The sequence below is a fragment of the Jaculus jaculus genome, chromosome 7 (assembly GCF_020740685.1).
Source record: "Jaculus jaculus isolate mJacJac1 chromosome 7, mJacJac1.mat.Y.cur, whole genome shotgun sequence".
In the NCBI taxonomy this organism is placed as follows: Eukaryota; Metazoa; Chordata; class Mammalia; order Rodentia; family Dipodidae; genus Jaculus; species Jaculus jaculus.
In genome coordinates, this window is record NC_059108.1 from 1636463 (window position 1) to 1653239 (window position 16777).

The 16777-nt window shown below is 49.5% G+C and overlaps 2 protein-coding genes across 4 annotated transcripts in view; one reads left to right on the plus strand and one right to left on the minus strand.

Annotated features, from left to right (window-relative positions):
- Gapdhs (glyceraldehyde-3-phosphate dehydrogenase, spermatogenic) overlaps positions 1-16777 on the plus strand; it is a 66755-nt gene that overhangs the window by 27622 nt on the left and 22356 nt on the right. The window lies entirely within an intron of this gene.
- Positions 11304-15828, minus strand: Sbsn (suprabasin). Its single transcript, XM_045154921.1, has 4 exons — positions 15475-15828; positions 12406-12471; positions 12244-12288; positions 11304-11465 (listed from the first exon to the last, which is right to left on the minus strand). Exons 1-4 carry the CDS (start codon positions 15826-15828, stop codon positions 11442-11444), a joined length of 489 nt encoding a protein of 162 aa, XP_045010856.1. The 3' UTR covers positions 11304-11441.

A 16777-nucleotide genomic window follows, 5' to 3' on the forward strand; every position in this document is an offset into this window, starting at 1 on the left:
TCTCTCTCTCTCTCTCTCTCTCTCTCTCGCTCTCGCTCTCGCTCTCATAAATAAATAAAATGTTTTTTAAAAAAGAACACTTTAGGGGGCTGGAGAGATGGCTTAGAGGTTAAAAAAAAAAAAAGCCTAAAGACCCAGGTTCACCTCCCCAGAACCCACATAAGCCAGATGCACAAGGTGGCACATGTGTCTGGAGTTCGTTTGCAGCAGCTGGAGGCCCTAGTCATTCTCTCTCTCTCTCTCTCTCTCGCTCTCTCTCTCTCAAATAAATAAATAAATAAAAAGATTTTTAAAAATAATATTGTAAAAATGAGCTAGGAAGATGGCTCAACTGTTAAAGGCACTTGCTTACAAAGTCCAGTGGTTTGGTTTTGATTCCCCAGTACCCACACAAAGCCAGATGCACAAAATGGCACATATGTCTAGAGTTTGTTTGCAGTGGCAGTAGATTCTGGTGTTTTCTCTCAATCCCTCTCCCTCTCTCTCTCTCTCAAATAAATACTATTTTGGGGGTGTTTTGAGGTAGAAGATCACTCTAGCCCAGGCTGACCTGGAATCCTAGAATTCACTATATAGTCTCAGAGTGGCCTCAAACTCATGGCAATCCTCCTACCTCTGCCTCCCAAGTGCTGAAATTAAACGTGTGCACAACCACTCCCAGCTACAAATAAATAATATTTTTCTAAAAGGAATATTTTGGGAATGGAGAGATTGCTTAGTGGTTAAGGCACTTGCTTGCAAAGCCTAAGAAATGTTCAAAATCTCCAGGCCCCACATAAGCCAGACACACAGTGACACAAGCGCTCCATGTTGCACATGCGCACAAGGGGCCAGACATGTCTGGAGTTCGTTTGCAGTGGCTAAAGGCCCTAGCATGCCTATTCTCTCTCCCCCTATCTCTCTTTCTCTATCTTTAATAAATAAAAGAAAAATTTAAAAAGAATACTTTGGCTGGAGAGATGACTCAGCAGTAAAGGCATTTGCCTGCAAAGCCTAATGACCAGGGTTCAATTCGTCAGTACCCAGGTAATACCAGATGCACAAAGTGGCTTGTGCATCCGGAGTTTGTTTGCAGTGGCTAAAGGCCCTGGTGTGCCCATCCTTCCTCTTTATCCCTCGCGCCCATCTTGATTATCTCTGTCTGCTTGCAAATAAATAAAAATATCTTTTACAAGAATACTTTAAGAACCCAGAATGGAGCCGGGCGTGGTGGCGCACGCCTTTAATCCCAGCACTCGGGAGGCAGAGGTAGGAGGATCGCCGTGAGTTCAAGGCCACCCTAAGACTACAGAATTAATTCCAGGTCAGCCTGGACCAGAGTGAGACACTACCTCGAAAAACCAAAAAAAAAAAAAAAAAAAAAGAACGCAGAATGGTACTGCACACTTGTAATTTCAGCACTCAGAAGACTAAGAAGAAAGATCATGAGTTCAAAGGCAACCAGGACTACCTAGCAAGACTCTGTCCCAAAAAAAAGAAAAACAAAGCCGGGAATGGAAGCTCATGCCTTTAATCCCAGCATTCAGGAGGCAGATGTAGGAGGATCGCCATGAGTTCGAGGTCACCCTGAGACTACATAGTGAATTCCAGGTCAGCCTGGGCTAAAGTGAGACCCTACCTTGCAAAAAAAAAAAAAGGAAAGAAAGAAAGTAAGAAAGAAAGAGGGAAAGGAAGGAAAGAAAAGAAAAAGAAACAAAAGCAAAACAAAAAAGAAGAATATTTTGGGGCTGGAGAAAAGAAATGGCTCAACAGGTAACAGTGTTTGCCATGCAAATGTAACGACCTGAGGTGACCTGACTAGCTCGGAGCTGCAGTCCACAGCACCTACATGAGCAGCTGGGTGTGGCTGAGCATGCCTGTAAGCCCAGTCCTGTGGAGAAAAGAGACCAGAGACTCACTGGGGTTGGTGGGTCAGCCCATCTGATCACGAAGCAGCAGCTCTGTATTCAGTGAGAGACTCCTGCGCAGGGAGACAAGCAGAGGAGCTGGAGAGAAGGACACCTGATGTTCTCCTTGCCTTAGCCTCTGAATGCATGCACACATGTGTGTACACACCATATGCACACCACACATCACATACTCACACTGCCGCTCATACTATATTCACACAGGCAAAAGAGAGAATATTTTATTTATATCACTTGTGTCAATAAGAAGACAGTATCACTACTACCATAGGTAGAACATACAAAAAAAAAGTAAGAGAAACAAATTTAACCCCAGTATTGAGGAGGCTGAGGTAGGATGATCACCATGGGTTCAAGGCCAGCCTGGGGCTACAGAGTGAGTTCCAGGTCAGCCAGGGTGAGAGTGAGACCTTGCCTTGAAAAAAAAGGAATAAAAAATTAAATAATTAAAAATAATAGTAAAGGAAAGGTTGGGAGAGGGTTAATCAAAATCTAAGAGGGTATGAATAAGTCATATGGAAGCCTGCCTTTTCGGACAATGGCACATCCAGAAGCTATAGATGGTTACTAGAAAATTTTCAGTGCCAGGGATAGGATATCTTCCAGTGAGTTGTTGGCCAGGGAGGTCCCTGATGCCCCCAAAACACTACAGGCCATTGCTGAGGCTCTTGATTTCCCACCAGGAATAGATGGTAAGACCCTACTGCTGAAGACTCCACATGCTTGTGCTACAAGGTCACTGAGAAACCTTGCTGGAGCTGAGCTGAAAACCTCCTCCATGTAGACCAGCTGACAGAAAGCTGAAAAAAGCTATGCTGTATGCAGCTCAATGGGAGAGAGAGAAATCACCAGTGAAGATACTCAATAGTGGGCACTGTAAGCTTTAAGTTTGGCCAGCCAGGCCAAATGAGCCAACAGATGTAATAGTGGCATGTCTGTTATAGGGAAAACCAGCCACTCTCTAACTGGACTGGAGGCCCACTCCACAGGAGTGAATACATGCCTGATACTGAGGGAATCATGAGCCCTAGGGATGTAACACTTGCTGGTCTCTGGCTAAAGGCATATACTATGCTCACCAATCTGCCCAGTAAGCCCTTCTGTTAATGTTCCTACCCATATATTAATGCTACTCTCACTTTTGGTTAGAGAACCTTCTCTTTTCACATGGAAGTGACCTTGGGATGACTCAGAAGGCACCAAAGTGCTGAGAAGAAGTGACAGAAGAGTGCTCAGCACTGAAACATCTCTATCATACCTTCCAAGGTTCAGGGACCATTGTGGAAGTGGTGGTGGAAAGAATGTAAGAGCCAAAGGAAGGATAGGACCCCTTACAATGCACTCTTCCAGACACAAAATGGCCGGGATATCCATGACCTTGCAGTGTTTGGCACTACCTACACAAGACCCTCATAATAGGTGGAAAAGATGATGACATCAAAATAAAAGCGAGACTGAGAGAGGGAGGGGATATGATGGAGAGTGGAATTGTGAAGGGGAAAGTGAGTGGGGAGGGAATTATCAGGGTTGTCTATAATTATGATGTTGTTAATAATAAAAAATTTTAAATAATAGGCCAGGTATAATGGCACACACCTTTAATCCCTGTACTCAGGAGGCAGAGGTAGGAGGATCACTGTGAGTTCAAGGTCAGTCTGGAACTACATAGCGAATTCCAGGCCAGCCTGGGCTAGGGTGAGACCCTACCTCAAAAAGAGAGAGAGAGGGCTGGAGAGATGGCTTAGCAGTTAAGCGTTTGCCTGTGAAGCCTAAGGACCCTGGTTCGAGGCTCTATTCCCCAGGTCCCACGTTAGCCAGATGCACAAGGGGGCGCACGCATCTGGAAATCGTCTGCAGTGGCTGGAAGCCCTGGCGCGCCCATTCTTTCTCTCTCTCTCTGCCTCTTTCTCTGTCTGTCACTCTCAAATAAATAAAAATAAACCAAAAAAATTTAATAAAAAAAAAAAGAGAGAGAGAGAGAGAGAAAGAGGGAAGGAGGGAAGAAGGAAGGAAGGAAGGAGAAGAAAAGAAAGTGAAGGCCTGGGGAGTGCTTGTCAAGTCTTCCTCACTGCATAAATCTGCTGTGGTGGGGCACAACTGCCCTCTCAGCATTCAAGAGGTAGAAGAAGCAAGAGAACCAGAAGTTCATGGTCATCCTTGGCTGTATAGTGAGCGCAAGGCCAGCCTGGGCTACATGAGACACTATTTTTAAAAAACAAGGAAAAGCCCAACGAGGCGACGCACACCTTTAATCCCAGCACTCAGGAGGCCGAGGTAGGAGGATCGCTGTGAATTTGAGGCCAGTCTGAGACTAGAGTGCATTCCAGGTCAGCCTGGGCCAGAGCTAAGACCTTACTGTGAAAAACAAAAAAATTTTTTTAAGGAGGAGAGGGCTGGAGAGATGGCTTAGCAGTTAAGCACTTGCCTGTGAAGCCTAAGGACCCTGGTTTGAGGCTCGGTTCCCCAGGACCCACATTAGCCAGATACACAAGGGGGCGCATGTGTCTGGAGCTCATTTGCAGTGGCTGGAAGCCCTGGCATGCCATTCTCTGTATCTCTCTCACTCTCTGCCTCTTTCTCTCTCTGTCTGTCACTCTCAAATAAATAAATAAAAATAAACAAAAAAAAAAAGGAGGAGAAGGAGGAGGAGAAAGTTTTTCATTGCAAGAGTCATATTTCAAAGCCATGTCTATGACCCACCTATCTTCTGCCAAACCACCAAACCTTCTGAAATAAACCAGGCAGCCTCATCCTGATGAGCTACCTGGGGACCTAAAGGGAGCCCCTACCTCAAAAGCCAAACTCCTCACCATATTTCTCCACATTCTCAGAGGCCCCTTCCTCCATCTGGCTTGACCTCCTCCCACCGCCATCTCCCGACCCTCACCACGGTGGCCGTCAGGTCCAGGCTCCTCCTCGGGGCTTAGGCACATGTCAGTCTTCCTGAATATTTGTTAAACAATTGTTGTGAACCAAATTGAATATTAGACATTTTTATGACCTCGCTTGATCCTCACCATAATCTAAAGAGGTCAATATTTTTCCCATTTTTCCGAGAAAGTAACTGAGTGGTTAAACACCATACACAAGATCATAAGCAAAATGTTCTTGTGGCAAAATGAGCCAGCTGTGTGTGATGGTGCACATCTGTAATCCCAGCATTCAGGAGGCTGAGGCATGTGGATCCCAAGTTCAAGGGAAGCCTGGGCTACACAGCAAGACCTTGTTGCAAAAAAAAATCACAACAGGGTTGGAGAGGTGGCTTAGTGGTTAAAGGCATTTGCTTGCAAAGCCTCCCAGATTTGATTTCCCAGTACCCACTTAAAGCCAGATGCACAAAGCGGTGCATGAATCAGGAGTTAGTTTGCAATGGCTACAAGCCCTGATGTTCTCATACTCCACCACCACCCTACTCTTTGTCAAATAAACAAATAAATTGTTTTTAAATAATCATGGCAAACTGGCAGTGGACCCTGCAGGCTCTACAGGTGGCCAGCCAGGTCAAATGTGCCAACTGGGGCAACAGTGGCATGTCTGTTTTGGGAGAAGCCAACTGCTCGCTGATTAAACTTGAGGTCTGTTCCACAGGAGGGAATTCATGTCTGGTACTGAAAACCTAATCAAAAGTCTATGGCTGAAGTGATCATAAGCCCCAGGGGGAAGTTACTACTGTAGTCTGGCTAACTGGAGAGAGTGTACCCATCAAACTGCCCTATACTTAGGTTTATGCCCATATGTAATGCTACTCTCTCTTTTGGTTAGAGAAGCTTCTCTTTTCAAATGATGGTAACCACTGGGGAGACTCAAAACTCATCACAATGCTGAGAAGAAATGACAGTGGAACCGGGCATGGTGGCACATGCCTTTAATCCCAGCACTGGGGAAGCAGAGGTAGGAGAATCACCATGAGTTTGAGGCCACCCTGAGACTACATAGTGAATTCCAGGACAGCCTACCTTACAAAGAAAGAAATGACAGTGGAGAGTTCAGCACTTAGTGAGACATCTCTATCACACCCTGCAGGGCTGAGGAAGCACTGCAGAAGAGCTGGCAGAAAGAATGTAAGAGCCAGAGTTAAAGGAGTGCTTTGCAATACTGTTTACTGTTTTCCAGACACAAAGTGGCCTTGATATTCATGACCTCACAGTGGCTGACGCCACCTACAGAAAACCTGCATAACAGGAGGGAAAAAATTATGACATCAGAATAGAAGAGAGGCTAGTTGGAAAGAAGGGATTCAGTGGAGGAAGGATAGGAGAAAAGGGAGGGCGGTGGAAGGGAATTATGATCATGGTATATTGTCTATTTGTATGGAGGTTGTCAATAGAAGTTTTTCTAAAAAATAAAATAAACCGGGCGTGGTGGCGCACGCCTTTAATCCCAGCACTCGGGAGGCGGAGGTAGGAGGATCGCCGTGAGTTCGAGGTCACCCTGAGACTACATAGTGAATTCTAGGTCAGCCTGAGCCAGAGTGAGACCCTACGTTGAAAACAAAACTAAAATACTAAATAAAATAGTAAAACTAAAATAAAAAATAAAATAAAGCCTGACCACACGGGTAGGGTCAGAGTGTGACCCAGATCTGCCTCCAACTGGTTCTCGAGCCTCCTCACGGCGCCTTGCTCTTGCACTGGTAGCACTGTGTCCAAGGCCACTCCGCCGCTCTCTACCACGCTTCATCCGGAAGCTGACCCGTGGTGATGTGAATTACAAAGAAAGGTAAAGGGAGGGAGCCGTAGAGAAGACAAAGGGGCGGTGCTTTGTGCAGGGTACTCGGGAAAAGGCTCTTTGAGATGTGACCGAGCCGGGCGTGGTGGCGCACGCCTTTAATCCCAGCCCTCGGGAGGCAGAGGTAGGAGAATCGCCGCCGTGAGTTCGAGGTCACCCTGAGACTACATAGTGAATTCCAGGTCAGCCTAGACTAGAGTGAGAAAAAACCAAAACAAAACAAAACAAAATAAAACAAACAAAAAAAAAAACAAAAAAAAACAAAAACCAGAGAGATATGACCCGAGACCAGCAGGGCGGAAGGAAACGCAGCACGCATGCGCAAATCAAGGACAAGGTTCCCAGCCCGAGGACGCAGCCCTTACCTGGCTTGAGAACCACTGTGACTGGAGAGGAGGGGAAGAATGATGCTAAAGCCAGAGAGGGAAAGGGGCCTGTGGGGCCATGGGGGTCACCATAAGGACCTTGACTTTTGAGGCAGGTGCTAGCAGAGAAGGTGATCTGGACTTGGCAGAAAATGAAGCCTGGGATGGGGTGTGGTTGCTGTTCCCTGCTACGGATTTCTGGCCTCAGACTGGGACCACTACATCCGCAATTCCTCTTCTGGATCCAAGTTCAAATTATGCCTCCGTGGCTGCACTGATCTAAGTCCATGCATACAACAATTTCCTCGTCTGTTACGATGGGTAGACATGAAGACCAACTGTGAGCAAGGAAAAACTTAGATAGGGCGCCCAAGGTCTGCGGAAGGGCGTGGTGGGAGGACCTGAATGTGTTGATACTATTGGAATGCTCTTTTGGCAGTTGAAGGCTTTTTTTGTTTGTTTGTTTTGTTTTTCAAGGTAGGGTCTCACTCTAGCCCAGGCTGACCCGGAATTCACTATGGAGTCTCAGGGTGGCCTCAAACTCATGGCGATCCTCCTACCTCTGACTCCTGAGTGCTGGGATTAAAGGCGTGTGCCGCCACGCCGGGTTTGGCAGTTGTTTTGTTGTTGTTTTGCTTGTGCTTTAGTTTGTTTTAGTTTTTTCAGACAGCTTTAAAAAATAGCCCAGGGTGGTCTCACACTCCCAGTTCTTATTCAGGTCCTAAGTGCTGGGGTAACAGGCATACCTCACCATGCTCTGGCTTACAGGTGTTGAACACACACACCTGTCTTGAGGCACTCCCTCCCCTGACTGCCCGTCACAGGGAGGTGGGCCACCTTGCTAGCATGACCAGCAGGAATGGGTTTCCCCATAGCTCGCTGGGTGGCCTCGGGCAACTCTGTCCCTCCCTGAGCCACCATCTGTGAGGATGATGATGAGCAATCTGCCCTGTCCGTCTGTAAAGTGCTTAGCATAGATCTAGTAAGCACCCAATAAAAGGTGGTGGTAAGTGTTCCACCCAAACTCCTCCCCCTGGTCTTGAAACGGGCCCTCTCTGTTCCTGCCTGGTCTGGCGCCACCCAGCTACACAAGGCAAGTCTCACTGACTCTCGTTCTGTGGCTGGTCCCAAATTGGCTGAAATGCCAGACACGTGCGGAAACAGAGAGGACAGCAAGCACTGGAGAACATTTCAGCAGAGAGCAGAAAAGGCCTCTAGACAAGAGGCTCCTTGTGTCTCCTTGCCCTCAGAACTTGCTCTCAGCTCCTCTTTTCAGAAGCCTCTCAGGCTTGGTCCTCAGGGCCTATGGTCACCTTGTATCTCTTTGGTGCCCTCAGAAACCCCCATGCAAACAAACCCAGAAGAAAAATATGCATAGAACTAGTCTGTGTGAGCTTTAACTTAGTAAAAAAAAAATGAATATTGTCGTTGTAAAATAGTCGCTGTAGGACTCCTTCCAGCAGAGGGAAGTCTCATACAGAGTTGACCTCTAAGTGTCTGATATGGATGAGTGATTCTGTTTATTAAAGTGCGGCTTGCAGATACACCTTGAAATATATCAAAAACATATTGAGGGGCTGGAGAGATGGCTTAGCGGTTAAGCGCTTGCCTGTGAAGCCTAAGGACCCTGGTTCGAGGCTCGGTTCCCCAGGTCCCACGTTAGCCAGATGCACAAGGGGGCGCACGCATCTGGAGTTCGTTTGCAGAGGCTGGAAGCCCTGGCGCGCCCATTCTCTCTCTCTCCCTCTATCTGTCTTTCTCTCTGTGTCTGTCGCTCTCAAATAAATAAATAAAAAATTAAAAAAAAAAAACATATTGAGGAGTTGGAGAGATGGCGTAGGGGTTAAAGTGCTCATGTGCAAAACCTAAAGACCCAGGTTCAAACCCCCCAGATCCCACATAAGCCAGATGCACAAGGTGATGCATGCACAAGGTCACACATGCACACAAGGTGGCGCATGTGTCTGGAGTTTGATTGCAGTGGCTAGAGGTCATGGTGTGTCAATTCTATCCCTCTCCCTTCTGTGTCGCTTATAAAAAGAAAAGAAAGCTGGGTGTGGTGGTGTAGGCTTTTAATCCCAGCACTAGGGAGGTAGAGGTAGGAGGATAGCCATGAGTTCAAGGCCACCCTGAGACTACATAGTGAATTCCAGGTCAGCCTGAGCTAGAGTGAGACCCTACCTTGAAAAACTAAAAAATAAATAAAATTTAAAAAAAAAAACAAATATATATATATATATATATATATATATATATATATATATATATACACACACACACACATACATACACATACATACATACATACATATTGATTCTGTGGTCGAAGCCTGTGAGCCCAGCAATAGGAAGTGGAGGCAGGAGGATCAAGTATTCTGTTAGTAAGTTAGGGTTTTATTGTTTGAGACAGGGTCTTACTACATAGCTCTGGCTGGCTTGGAGCTTGCAGTGATCATCCTAAGTGCTGGGATTATAGATGAGTACCATCACACTTGACAAGAACCAAAAGCTGGAGGTCAGCCTGGGCTACATACATGACGAGGCTCTGTTTCAAAAATATTTTTTAAATGTCATGTGTCGAGATGAGTGGCGTGTGATTACACAAGTATAAGTAAAAACATGAATGGTGGAATCGAAGTGGAGGAAATGTGGGTGTCCATTGTACCTTTGGGTTCTTTTTTTTTTTGCATGTTTAAAACATTTTCAAAATAAAATATTGTGGAAAAGGGAAAGAACAGGGCTGGAGGGATGGCTTAGTGGTTAAAGCCAAAGGACCTAAGTTCTATTCCCCAGGACCCGCATTAGACCAACACACAGGGGGTGCACACATCTGGAGTGCCTCTGCAGTGGCTGGAGGCCCTGGCACGCCCATTCATCCCCCCCCCACACACACTCTCTCTCTTTCTCTCTCCCTCTTTCTCTGCCAAATGAATAAATAAATAAAAATTTTAAAATAAAAAAGGAAAGAACAAATACAATGAAATGATGGTATTCTACAAAATATGAAAAAGGGCCATGAATATAGTATCAGGAATATCCCTGTGCAAATGCAGGTTCAATCTCTACCCAGGTGTATCTCTCAGCTCCTATTGAGGTAAGCACTCCATCACTAAACTACACCCCCTGTTTATATGCCTGTCTCCCCAGAAAGACTAGCTTCCTCTAGAGCAAGCAGCCTGTCTCAGACATAGCAAGATGATGAGTGGGATTGGGGAATATGAAACAGTGACCCCGACCCACCTGCAGACATTTAATTCCCGCTGGACCCAGGTTCTCCTGGGCCTTGCACAAGAAGCAAACCGCCCACAGATACCTGTTCGGGGTTAGAATTCAGGCCTCCTAGGGCCCAGGCTGGGGTTTGAGAACTGGCGGAGAGACCGGAGTGTAACTGTAAGGGGCAGCATGCTGACAACAGCCAGGGGCCCCGGATGCAGGCTTGCTGCTTTCTCACAAGTGACCCCAGCATCGCCCTCGACCCACACAACCTCCGTTTCCTCATGATGCAAGGTGCTCATAAGTGCTGCTGCGCTCAGCTGTGCAGGACACATGCTTACTAAGACACTCCGCGCAAGTGCTGGAATCTGATAGATGCTCAGTGCGTACTGATCACTCTCGTTATTTCCCTGGGCTCAAGTGGCCCACAGGTCTGAACTCCAGGTCTTCTGTGTCTCCATCCATGTCTGCGGTACAGAGGCACACCCTTCTGTCATCAGCTTGTGTCCTGCCTGAGCGTCTGTCCCCCCTTTCCCTCCCCCTCCCCCCCAAGAGTCTCTTCCACCAGCATCCTTGTCTTTCCCTCATTCGCCACTTCCTCCTCTCCAGTGATGCTGAACTGAATAGTGTTTATGTCTCTGAGGCCATTTCTCTCCCTCAACTAACTAGATGTGTAACCTCAGTCCAGTTTCCCAACAGGTACAAGCCTCCACGTGCTCTCATAGTTAATGGGGACAGTGACAAAACCTTTACCTAACTGGGTGGTTGGAAGATTCTGTGAGGTCACTCCTGGAAAACACCCAGCATATCTTCATTGTGCCATGAACACAGCCTCCATTGTGGATTCCTGGGTACCACATGCCCCACCCCACCAGCAGTGGCTTCCCTGCCTGCCTGGGCGTCTGTTCCCCTGCTGAGCACAAATGCTGCACACTAGCCAAATGTGACTTGACCCTGGGAACTGCTGTGTCTGGGCCAATCAGCCCAAAATCAGCTCTCCATCCTGCCAAGCAGATTCCAGTTCTACCAAGTGTCCAGAGAAAATGGAAGCCCTTGCCCCCACCCTGCCTATTCAACCACCATGAGAGAGGACAGTGTGTCATGTTTATTCACAAATCTCAGCATGGCCCCTCGAGGGCCTCCAGGAAGCTGTCCCCCCTGCCCCCAGCTCCCCCAGGACAGTCCGGCTGCTTTGACAACAGGAACGTCCTGTTGTCTGAGCATCAGTTTAAGGCATGATGTTTGCGACGGTCTGGAAGAGAGGAGAGAAGGAGTGAATACACGTGAGGGGTGCACCCCACCCCTGCTCTTGAGAGCTGACAGAATGAGTGTGTCTGCTCCAGCTCGGACGTGTTGATGGTCTAGGGAACATCTTAAGAAAGGCAGGACCTTCATTGTGGGACGAAAGGAGGCTACCCTCCAGGATAGATGGTTAAGGGGTCTCCTTAGGAGCCAAAGTCCCTATCTGTGTCACCTCTGGGGATCCTTTGATTCCTCCCTTGCCTGAACAAAGGAAAGTGCCTGGCCTGGGGCTTTCGCCCAATCTCAGCAGAGCAAGCGCAGGACTGTGGGCCACAGCAAGAACAGGCTTTCACAGGCTCTTTAAGCTCTCAGTCAGGGAGAGAGCAGGGTGCTCACTATCCACTAAGTGCCTACGACCCAGCACCCCCATGCAAGGCAGCAGGGCTGGGTAGCAAAGATATCCCAGGGGAGCTACCTGGGAGGAAAGCAGCCACCATTGGGAACTGGAGGAGATGAAGAGGAGCACAAACAGGCACGTGAAGGAAGGTCTCAGCAGCCCCGCCCTCCCTGGCACACAAACGCACAGGTGCCATGGTGGTTATTTCTGCCAGCTTATGTTTGCTCAGTGGGGAGGGAAAGCACCCAGAAGTTGCAAACAGGTGACGAAAGAGACAACCAGAGCTGGGAGAACAGGTTGGATGGTGTCTGCAGAGCTGAGTCTCCCAAGTAAACTATCCTCAAGAGGAAAGGTAAGGGGCGCAAGATGGAGGGACCATGCAGGTTCTCACCTTCCACAGGGCTGGAAAGTCGATGAATGGCTTGTTGACCGAGGCCTGGAATTCAAGGACAAAGTCAGTCGCTGGCTCCACTCAATCATTATCCTTGGGGTATCCCAAGTGCTCTCCCCCCACAGCTCCCCCCCCAGCCCACACTGCTCCCAGAAGACTTACTCCAGATGCCAATGTGGTGGTTGCGGCCCCTCCGTGCTGAACCGTATGCCCGCCTTGATGACCTCCCTGTGGACAAAGCCTGGACGATTACTGCCATCCCACCACCCTCTAGTTCCTCATTCCCTTTCCCTGGGGACCTGTCTCTCTTGAGGATGACTAGGGTTGGAGTGAGGGGCACAGGCTGACCCCTGGATCCTTCACTTACTGTCCTAAGAGACAACCCAAAACTCAAACTGCTATGGGATTTGTGAGAGAACTCCAGAATTCCTGACTCATCTCTCCCAAATTCCCCTTTATTTGAGCATTAGGGAAACGTTCCCATCTTGGAAAAAGGAAACTCAGAGGCCCGCATGGCCTGCCCAGTACCCTCCAATCAACTCTGTCCAAACAGTCCAGTTTCAAGCTTAACTCAGCTCATCCCTGCCCTTGATCCACTGCGTCACTCAGCACAGCCACCCTGGCTGCACCCTACCCTCAGCTGCACTTGCCACCCTCCAGCCTCAACTTGGACAGTCTGACTCAGTGTCCTCTCCACCCAGCCCTTCCTGCCTCCCTCCTGATAGCAGATGTGACTGGGAACTCTGAGGCTCAGGCCCGTCTTCAGAACGGTATTCCCAGCTTGCTGATCCAAAAAATGATTGCTCATGGAGTGCCAAGGAAAGGGAATGGGGCCGTGCAGGAGCCAGCCTTCTGGTCCCCAGGCCTCCTCTGTGGTGTCTGTTCTGATGTGACGTGTTGCCTGGCCTTCAGCACCTGTTCTATGTAAATAGCTAAGAGGATCTTGGAGAAGCCTCCCCCACCCTCACCCAATCAGGCAGGCAGAGGAGAGAGAATCAGACATGCATCTCTCTCCAGCTAAGCACTCGCCATGTGACTGGCAAATCCTCTCTGTCTCTCAGAGCCTTGATATCCTTATCTGAGCCTCAGGGAGTCCCAGGGTCTTTTCGAGGAGGAGGCAAAATAGAGCTTATCTCCAAAGCTGCTCTTGCGTTTTCACAACGCCCATTCTGTTTGTGCCTGAGTGGTCTGATGTTAAAACTGCTTCCTGTTTCCAAGAGAGGAAACACTTTAGGTTCCCTTATCTAGGATGGCAGCTCTCTGAGGGTGTTTTACAGATAAGATAGTTAAATCCATCTGGCCAGCTGGCTACCAGCTCCTTGGTAAGAGGAGATGAAGAAGGTAGGAGTGGACCACAGTAATATGGCTGCCCAAACAAAGGCGACTTGGGTTCCCCCAAATGTCCCAAGGGTTTAACATCTCCCTCCCCCAGTCCCCTTCTCCCCAGTTTTCCCACCTCTGTTCACCTACATTCAGCAGCTGGTTGGCCTCCTTGCTGGCTTGGTTGACCCCATTATGAACATCCTGCTGCAACCCGTCCACTTCCTTCCCGGCCTGGCCAGCAGCATAGTGGACACCTTGGCCAAGTTTCTCCGCTTCCTTTCCGGCCTGACCAGCAGCATTGTTGACCCCTTGGCCAAATTTCTCTGCCTCCTTCCCGGCCTGGTTGACCCCAGCGTGGACCTCATGGACCACTTTATCTGCTTCCTTTCCGGCCTGTTCAACAGCATGGTGGACATCCTGGCCAAACTGCTCCACCTCCTTCCCAGCCTGGTTCACCCCAGGATGGGCACCATGGATCACTCTGTCTCCCTCTAGCCCAGCCTGCCCTGTAGCATAAAAACCGCCATGGCCAAACTGCTGCGCCTCTGCTGCAGCATGGTTCAGTCCATTATCAGCCCCCTGGACCACTTTGCCTCCCTCCTTCCCAGCCTGACCCAAAGCATGGTGGGCACCCTGACCCAACTTCTCTGCCTCCTTCCCAGCCTGACCAAAAGCATGATGGGCACCCTGTCCAAATTTCTCTGCCTCCTTCCCAGCCTGACCAAAAGCATGGTGGGCACCCTGATCCAACTTCCCTGCCTCCTTCCCAGCCTGACCAAAAGCATGATGGGCACCCTGTCCAAACTTCTCTGCCTCCTTCCCAGCCTGACCAAAAGCATGGTGGGCACCCTGTCCAAACTTCTCACCCTCCTTCCCAGCCTGGCCAAAAGCATGGTGGGCACCCTGTCCAAACTTCTCTGCCTCCTTCCCAGCCTGACCAAAAGCGTGGTGGGCACCCTGTCCAAACTTCTCTCCCTCCTTCCCAGCCTGACCAAAAGCATGATGGGCACCCTGCCCCAACTTCCCTCCCTCCTTCCCAGCCTGACCAAAAGCATGGTGGGCACCCTGATCCAACTTCCCTGCCTCCTTCCCAGCCTGACCAAAAGCATGGTGGGCACCCTGTCCAAACTTCTCTGCCTCCTTCCCAGCCTGACCAAAAGCATGATGGGCACCCTGTCCAAACTTCTCTCCCTCCTTCCCAGCCTGACCAAAAGCGTGGTGGGCACCCTGTCCAAACTTCTCTCCCTCCTTCCCAGCCTGACCAAAAGCATGGTGAGCACCCTGCCCCAACTTCTCTCCCTCCTTCCCAGCCTGACCAAAAGCATGGTGGGCACCCTGTCCAAACTTCTCTGCCTCCTTCCCAGGCTGACCAAAAGCATGGTGGGCACCCTGTCCAAACTTCTCTGCCTCCTTCCCAGCCTGACCAAAAGCATGATGGGCACCCTGTCCAAACTTCTCTCCCTCCTTCCCAGCCTGACCAAAAGCGTGGTGGGCACCCTGTCCAAACTTCTCTCCCTCCTTCCCAGCCTGACCAAAAGCATGGTGGGCACCCTGCCCCAACTTCTCTCCCTCCTTCCCAGCCTGACCAAAAGCATGGTGGGCACCCTGTCCAAACTTCTCTGCCTCCTTCCCAGGCTGACCAAAAGCATGGTGGGCACCCTGTCCAAACTTCTCTGCCTCCTTCCCAGGCTGACCAAAAGCATGGTGGGCACCCTGTCCAAACTTCTCTGCCTCCTTCCCAGCCTGACCAAAAGCATGGTGGGCGCCCTGACCTAATCTCCCAGCCTCATTCTCAGCCTGCCCTACTACATGGTGAGCCCCCTGACCAAACCTCTCTGCTTCACTTCCTGCCTGGTTGACCCCATGGTGGACCCCATGATGGATCATTTTGTCTGCCTCCTTCCCAACCTGTCCAGCAGCGTGGTTGACCCCATGGGCAAACTTCTCTGCTTCCTTTCCTGCTTGTCCAGCGCCACTGTTGATCCCATGGGCTACTTTGTCCAAACCGTGCTCCACCTCCTTGCCAGTATGGCTCCCCATGTTGCTAAGTCCATTGAAAACTTTCTCCACTTCCCGTCCAGCTTGAGTGATGCCATTGTTGATGCCTTCCAGGGCCTTGCCCACCTCTCTCTCGGCATTGCTCAGCCCTCTGTTGATCCCTTCAATGACCTTCTCAATGGGGCCTTCATTAGTTGCCCGTCCAGGGAGGGCCCCCAGGAGCAGTAGGAGACAGCAGGACCTGAGCAAACTGGCGAGATCCATGTTGTTGGGAAGGCGGGGAGAATGCAGAGAGGAGCCAGGGAATGCAGCCTGCTATTTATCCTCTACCTCCTACCCTCCTCTCCACCCCTTATGACCTAACTGCCCCTGTGAGACACTGACTTGGTCCCCAATGAGGAAAGTATTTCCCAGGAAGATGTGGGATTGAGCAATGGCAAGGGGAGGGAGGCGTGGTGAGTCACCTATGGAGAAGGCGCCAGCATCTTTACTCCTCACCCTGCTCAGGCCCTCCACCCCAGAGGAGGGGTCTGTCCTGCCAGGCACCTCCTGTTTTCATTCCTCGCCCACTGTCCAGCCTCCTGGCTCTCAAACCCTCCTTCAGCCACCATCCGTTTCTGATAGTCTTGTTGATTCTCTTAGGGCTCTAGGCATCACCTTTCCCAACAGGAAGGGTCTGGAAAGACGGGAGCACAGCTGGGGAGGAGGCAGAACTCCAGGAGTTGGAGGAGTCCTTAGACTTTGCTCTGTGGCTGCCCTGCCACCCTCACTCTGCTGCAGCCATATGGCCTGGCCGGTCCTCAGACACCCCACCGCCCTCAGGGCCACCCCACAGCCTTGCGCCTGATCTTTTCTCTGCCTAGAATACAGGACCTAGAACCATGTATGGCAGACTCTGCAAGACTCAGATGCCTTCCTTGACTAACATTGAATATAACATGGTATTACAGGTATGAAAATTACACTCTGCAATACCATCCTTTTGTTTCTACAGCACTTATCACATTCCAAAATCATATTTTTTATAGTATGTCTCGCCTGCCAAACTGTAAGTTTCCTGCAAATAGGGCCTTTATATTGGATACTGCTATATCCCCACTTCTAGAACATTAACTGTGGCCCAGTAAGTATCTGCAGGTGGAACACATGGATGGGTCAGAAGTCAAGGAAAGATTACACACTTGCACCTGTCTCGCAGGGTCCTAGAGGGGTG

Excerpts from the sequence above, each read along its gene's own strand:
- Sbsn (XM_045154921.1), bottom strand. The coding sequence starts at position 15,828 with ATGGATCTCGCCAGTTTGCTCAGGTCCTGCTGTCTCCTACTGCTCCTG. Across the intron at positions 12,472-15,474 it reads TCAACCACGCTGCTGGACAG|GGAGGTCATCAAGGCGGGCA; the intron begins GTTGGGAAGGAG and ends CTTTGTCCACAG. Across the intron at positions 11,466-12,243 it reads ACTTTCCAGCCCTGTGGAAG|ACCGTCGCAAACATCATGCC; the intron begins GTGAGAACCTGC and ends CCTCTCTTCCAG.